Here is a 7,521-nt window from a genome sequence, read left to right as displayed (position 1 = left end):
TCCAAACCTCTCTTCAAGTGAATACCTTTTTTTTTGGTCTTTTTGACTCCCTGTAACCCCAGCTGGCCTGGAACTCACTATGTAGACCAGGCTGGCCTTGAACTCACAGAGATCTGCCTGCCTCTGCCTCCCGAGTGCTGGGATTAAAGGCGTGCACCACCATACCTGGCTAGTGAATACTTTTTGCAAAAATATTGCTGGGCTCATTGTGGATGCAGTAACCAAAAAATTTGTCAATCTGATAGAAACGATCTTAACATAATTCCAGTTTGATTTTTGAGTTCTATGTTAAAAAAAATTTGAGCAGAAATTCTCTTCTACTCTTGTTCTTGAGAGCTTGTTTGGAGGTTCTAGCAGGGAAGCACAACTATTCATATACCCTTGATTGGTCCTACTCTATCGGGGAAGGTGGTCCTCTTTGACCTAGCCCGCAGCTTTCAGAGGGATGCACATGGAGCTTTGAGGGAGGAAGGGGACACCCACCTAACCAGCCAAATCAGCTGAATCAACCATGGCCATCAATGGGGTGACAGGTGTTGCAGCCAGATAGCCCTCACATCCTACTCTTGTACTTAATAGTGAGTTAAGTACTGATGGGTACTTTGCGGTCAGTCAAAAATGCTTTGCTGATTGAGTATGATAGAACATGCCTGTAATCCCAGCATTCAAAAATCTGAGGCAGGAGAATCATGAATTCCCAACCAGCCTAGTCTACATAGTGAGACCTTGTTTCAAACAAACAAAAAAGTCTGCTCCCACCCAGTTAGTCTACCTTAGCTGCATATGGAGAGAGGGTCAAAGGATATATAAGCTGAGAACACCAAGAGGCACCTCTCTCACCATTTTGTACAACTATCTGGAGGTCTCGGAATCTGTATTTGAGTGTGGACTTAAATATACACTAATTTCGGCGCAGCCTTAAATGTGGGGCGCCCACTCTTTTGTAAATAAACCCCTACCCTATGCTCTGTTAAAAAATAATAATAACAAATAAAATATTAAATATTTTAAAAGAGCAAGTCCAGTGATTGTAACTTTACAAAGTAAATAATTAAAATGTGTATTTGAAAGCCAGGGCATATTGGGACTGGAAAGATGGCTCAGAAGTTGAGCATTTCCTGTGTTTCCAGAGGACTCCAGTTCCGTTCCCAGGACCAAATTAGGTGGCTCACAACCACCTGTAACTCAAGCTCCGGGAGCTAAAACCCCCTCTTCTGGTTTCCATGGAAATGCACACACATATATAGCATACTTTCATCCAGATATACATACAAATAAATAGAAAATCTTTTTTAAAAGAAAGCCAGGCCAGCCAGGCATGGTGGCGCACACCTTTAATCCCTGCACTCAGGAGGCAGAGGGAGGCGGATCCTCTGTGAGTTCGAGACCAGCCCAGTCTACAGAGTGAGTTCCAGGACAGCTGGGGCTACTGGGAGACCCTATCTCAAAAAGACCAAAAAAAAAAAGCCAGGCCAGTACTACATTCCTGTAATCCCAGCACGTGGAAGACTATGACAGAAGAATCTGGAGTTCAAGGTCATCCTTTATTACATAGCTGGCTCAAGGCCAGCCTGAGATACTGTCTCAAAAAACAAAATAATAATGATAACAATAATAATAGGAGAAATAATCACCAGAGATAATTGCCTTAAAATGTGTATTTGGCATGTGATTTGTCTTTTAATTTTTTTTTTTTTTTAGATGGGTCTTTTTGTTTTTTTGGGTTTTTTTTTATCTTTTTGAGACAGGGTCTCCCTGTAGCCCCAGCTTTTCTGGAACTCACTATGTAGACCAGGCTGGCCTTGAATTCAGGGAGATCCTTCTGCTTCTGCCTCCCAAGTGCTGGGATTAAAGGCGTGTGCCACCACACCCAGCCTATTATTTTTATTTTACATGTATGAGGTGTATCACCTGCAAGTATGTGAGTGCACCCATGTCGTGCAATGCTGTGGAGGTCAGAAGAGGGCTTTGGATTCCCCTGGAACTGGAGTTAAGGATGGTTTGTAGCTGCCTTGTGGGTGTTGGGAATAGAATTCCGGTCCTCTGCAAGAGCAGTCAGTGCTCTTAACCACTGAGCCATCTCTCCAGCCCCTTGTCTTTTTAAGTTGGAATGAAGTTTTGCCACACATTTTTTTCTTTCCTAAACATAGAAATTTGGCTATGAGAAATGTGTTGATCTACCTGTGTGCTTATATCAGTACAGAGATTAATAGACTATTGAGTCCACTTTTTAATTTTCAAAATCTACAAAAACTGTTGTCCTAAACTGTTGTGACATACACCTATAATCCCTGCATTTGGGAGGTTGAGGCAGAAAGATTAAGAGTTGAAGATCACCCTTGGCTATGTAGCAGGTTTGAAGTCAACCTGGTCTGCATGAGACTGTCTTAAAAAACAAAAGCTATTGTCCTGTTTTTATGTGAATAATTCTCCTTAGAAATGGAAGTGGCCCCTCCAGAAGAAGCGGGGGCGGGGCTCACCTGTGCTCCTGCTCCTTCCCTTCACTGCAGCTGTATTGTTTCTCTTCAGTAATGCTAATAAAGTCTTGTGTATTTCGTTATGAGTTTAATCTATTGGATCTTAGCCTCTTGGGACTTACTATGTCTTCTTCTCTTTTAATGTTAACACTTAAATTAGTGTCATGTTATTTTCAGCCTGTTGTGGTGACACACACCTTTAATCCCAACACTCAGGAAGCAGAGGTAGGCAGATCTCTGTGAGATCTGAGGCCAGCCTGGTCTACCTGGTGCTTTCCAGGCCTGCTGGGGCTACAGGAAGACCCTGTCTCTTGTACTGCTACGAGCTCAAATAGATGCAGAAGAACCACAGTTGGTCAGTGGAAACTACCATATCAAATGGAAAAGGAGACATAGTTTCTAACATCCTGGAAAAGCATGCATAGTAGCCACTTCACACTTAGAAAACCCTGTTTTGGTTTTGGTTTGCCAATTTTAAATAGTTTTATTGAAGACATTGCATTTTCCACTTACAGTGCTTATGAAGTACAGTGTTACTTCATTTTCCTGTGCACCTGATTCAAGTATTGAGAATGCCCAGTAATTTATTTTAGCAGCTCAACTTTAAAATTGCCATAGAACCTCCTAGATTTAGGTTCTTTAAATATCTTGTAGAACAATGCTACATCTCTACTTGGGTGTACTTAATGGAGCTCCCCCACCAGGGAGACCCCCAGGCATTCCTCCCAGCATGCCACCAGCACTCTGCTACAGCTTGGTCATGATGGGGTTGCAGACTTTCTCCAGTTCTTTCTGGTGGTGTTCAGATTCTTCCTTCTCAGCAGTCTGATTCTTTTCCAGCCAACTGATGATTTCATTACACTTATCTTGTTTGTCCTCATCATTGATCTTACCTTGAAGTTTCTCATCTTCAACTGTTGCTTTCATGTTGAATACATAGCACTCCTGTGAATTCTTCGAAAATATGGAATACTTCATGAATTTGCATGTCATCCTTACGCAAGGGCCGTGCTAATCTCTGTATCATTCTAATTTTAGTATGTGTGTGCCAAATCAAGCACAGGAAACCCAATTTTTATAAACTATTCTTTCAGTTATAATCAGTATACTTACATGTTCAATACTGGTTTAAACTTATTTCCTCTTCACTCAATATCCAGGTAACCACCATATCCAAACTTACTAACCTTGATTATAAATACTGGTTCATATCTACCCAAATTTTGTCACTCCTTCAGATTCTTACCATCTCTGACCTGGGTACTGCAAGACCTTACTTGACTCCCTACCTTCAGGTTTGGCCTTGCAATTTCTTCTTTGACACTCCTAGAGTAGCTTCTTGAAACTATGATCACATGGGGGTATACCTGAGTAATAAAGTACAACTAATGTGTGTGAGGCCCTGGATTCAATCCCTTGGAAAAAAAGAAAAATCACAGCATCCCTTTGTTTGATGCCTATAAGAACATACAGATCTCTTAGCTATAGTTCCCCACCTTTAATGCTTGCTGTGCTCTTTAGTTTTAAATACTAGGGCTGGAGAGATGACTTAGTGGTTAAGAGCACTGGCTGCTCTTGCAGAGGATCTGGGATCGATTCCCAGCACCCACATGGCACCTAACAGTTCCAGGGGATCCAGTGCCCTCTTCTGACCTCCACGAGCATTGCACTACATGGCTGCACTTACATATATGTAGGCAGTACACTCATACACATAAAATAATAAAATATTTTTTAAATATTATAATAGCCCTACATCGTTATTCTCATAGGGCTCCTCTTCAAGGCCCCATGCATGTAAATACATAAACACAAAGCATACACGTCACTAATACATATATATACACATAACACAGATTATTCATACTCAAGAATTGATCAAGGGTTCTCGCTTTGTGAAGTCTTTGTATTTCAATTCTTAGTCCAAATCTGTTCAAACTACTCTTTCCTCTCTTGTTCTGGGCACCTTATTACTTTGGGTGTCTTCTCGTAAAGTGAAGGTTCCTCCAAGGCAACAACCGGATTCTACTATTTGAATAATTGTAAAGGATGGTCCTATTTATCCCCACCCAACTCCTCTTCACCCTGCATGTTATCTTTCTTTGCCCTTAATGATTGCTTCTATAAGACGAAATGTAAAGACCCAAGGCTTAGTCAATACCAAAGTCATTGGCAAGAGTGAAACAAAATGCATGAAATGGAAATTTTCCCCTGTGTGTTCCAGAGGGTTATCATACCTATAACAGGTGGGTGAAACTAACATTTGTCTTAACTTTATTGTCACGAAATCCCCTTCAAACATGTTAAAATTTCAGTGAAAACTCATTTTTCAAATTTCTTTAAGTTTTAAAATAATAAGTTATAACAAAAACATGATGACATGAAAGCTCATAAACATGTCTTAATTCTAGGAAGATTTGCAGTCAGCTAAAGAAGAGAGATTCCCCTCGATCCACAAACCTATTGCTGTTGGCTCTCAGCCAATGCTCACTGTTGGAACAACCCACATATCCAAGCTGACAGATGACCAGCTCATAAAGGAGTTTCTTAGTGGCTCTTACTGCTTTCATGGGGTGAGAAATGAAACTTTAAATAGTTATCTTACAACTTTTATATGTCAGTTATCTAATCCATGAGCATTAGAAACACTAAACAAAATGTTTGGGACCGGGGTGTTTGCTTTGGATTGTTTGAGACAGGGTCTCACTACGTAGTACTGGCTGGCCTAGAACCTGCTATGTAGACTAGGCTGGCTTCAAACTCACAGAGATCCACCTGCCTCTGCCTCCCAAGTGCTGGGATTAAAGGTGTGGACCACCACACCCTGCTGAACAAAAGGTTTTTGCCTACAGGGAAATGGCAGAATCCTGCCATCCCAAGTAGATATTTTTACTGGGTAGTCACATACTCCACCTCTCTAATCTATAGCCATTGTATTCTCTTACAGCATGAAAACATGATCTTTCTATGGCAATCATGTAGGATTTTGGTTGATTGTTGGAATGGGCATCAGTGATTGTATTTCCCACATTTTGGTTATTACAATTCAAATTTGAGTTCAACTTCTGGAGGAAAATTTTGCTTCTGACCATTAAGTCCACAGGGAAATACACTCAAAGTAGAATTTTCATCTTGTTTTGTGAAGGCAGTGAGGCAATTAATTTTCAACCATTGATTTTACAGAATATAAAAGATGTCTTTCCACCAATGTCTTTTGGCAATGTTACATTAGTCCACAGTCCCCATGTCTCTGTGCATAACTTTATCTGTTTCTTCCCTTTAGGGTGTTGGTTGGTGGAAATACGAATTCTGCTATGGCAAACATGTACATCAGTACCATGAGGTATAGCATAGCATTTATGCATCATTCTACCGCTAGATGGATTGAAGTTTGTTTTCCTGTGATGGTGCTTACACCCAGGCCTCATACACTCTTATTAACACTGAGCTACATCACCACCTCTAGATTAAAAGTTTTTAAAATCCTCTGGAGCCAGGTATGGTGGTGCACACCTTTAATCCCAGCACTCTGGAGGCAGAGGCAGGTAAAATCTCTGAGAGTTCAAGACCAGCCTGGTCTACATAATGAGTTCCAGGCCAACTGGGGCTACAGGGAGACCCAATCTCAAAAAGACAAAAAAAAAAATCTGTGGAGGCCTGGGGTGATGACTCAGTGTTAAGAGTACTTACTGAGCTTACTGAACTGGTGGCACATGCCTTTAATCCAGCATTCAGGAGACAGAGGCAGGTGAATCTTGGAGATCCAGGCCAGTCTGGTCTACATAGTGAGTTCCAGGCCAGCAGGGGCTACAGGGAGACACTGTCTCTCTCTCTTAAAAAAAAAAAAAAGTGCTTACTGCTCTTGAAAGGACCCAAGTTCAGTTTCTAGCACTCCTATCAAGTAGCTCACAGCCTCCTGTAACTCCTGCTCTAGGGGATCTGAGGCTTTCTGGCCTCCACAGGCACCTGTACTCAAATGCACAGACATATGTACATACACATAATTTTTTTTTTAATCTTTAGACTTTTCTATGGAAAAAGAAGGGCATTAATAATTTTAATCATGAGGGTTTTTTTGTTTTTGAGACAGGGTCTCACAACAAAGTAGCCCTGGCTGGCTTTGAACTTGCTATGTAGACCAGGCTGGCCTCTGCCACCCGAGTGCTGGGATTAAAGGTGAGCACCACTATACCCTGCAGGAGATGGTTATGATACGGAAGTACTGATCATAGTATTTCCAATTTTGGAAACAAGAAAACCTAATATTAACTAAATTAGTTATTATGGAGGAGTATTGTTCACTAACTACCCATATTCTTATATTACCATGAGCCTGGTAGAATAATAGACTATTGGGACTGTTCTTTAAGAAATTATTCTTCTAACTCATCTTTAAGAAATGAATAATACAGGGCTGGAGAGATGGTTAAAAGTATTTGCTGCTCTTGGAAAGGACCTGGGTTCAATTCTCAGCATTCACATGGCGGCTCCATTGCCCTCTCTGGCCTCTGAGGGCACCGCACACGTATAAACATGGTGCACGTATATACAGGCAGAACAGTTATAAAATAAAAATAAATCTTTTTTTAATATAAGATACTACATTAACAATAGAGTTGGTCAGACTTGGTAAGTGGTAAGTGTACCAAGTTTTTCAGCTAAAAGAAAGTACCATTTTGTCTTTGGGTTTTTGAGACAAGGTCTTGTGCAACCCAAGGTACCCGTGAGCTCATATAACCATATTTTTAACCAGACATTTGCTGGTGGTCCTTTTAACTTTTTGCTGTGATAATGTTTGGTTTTTCTCTTTTGTGTTTTGAGACAGGGTCTCTAACCCAAACTAGCTTCAGACTCCCTGTGTAACCAGGGGTGACCTTGAGCTTCTTATCCTCCTGCCTCTACCTCCTGAATACTAGCATTACATAACATGCTCTACTAGTAATGCCGTCTCTGTTTACTTGGTGCTAGGGACCAAACTCAGGACTTTGTGTGCTAGGCAAGCACTCTGTCGACTGAGCCCCATTCCCAATCCACTACCACAGTA

General features: G+C 41.1%; 1 protein-coding gene and 1 pseudogene across 1 annotated transcript in view; one reads left to right on the top strand and one right to left on the bottom strand.

The window, feature by feature from the left end:
- Erlec1 (endoplasmic reticulum lectin 1) overlaps positions 1–7,521 on the top strand; it is a gene marked incomplete in the record, with an annotated part of 34,851 nt that overhangs the window by 14,928 nt on the left and 12,402 nt on the right. The window contains 2 exon segments of the mRNA XM_008823018.3: positions 4,889–5,050; positions 5,761–5,820. Of these exon segments, the coding sequence (XP_008821240.1) occupies positions 4,889–5,050; positions 5,761–5,820 (222 nt within the window).
- Positions 3,436–3,536, bottom strand: LOC115068448 (annotated as a pseudogene).

The sequence above is a fragment of the Nannospalax galili genome, unplaced genomic scaffold (genome assembly GCF_000622305.1).
Source record: "Nannospalax galili isolate Female #2095 unplaced genomic scaffold, S.galili_v1.0 scaffold286, whole genome shotgun sequence".
NCBI lineage: Eukaryota > Metazoa > Chordata > Mammalia > Rodentia > Spalacidae > Nannospalax > Nannospalax galili.
Note: the sequence above shows the minus strand (reverse complement) of the source record. Positions and strands in the feature narration are given on the sequence as shown.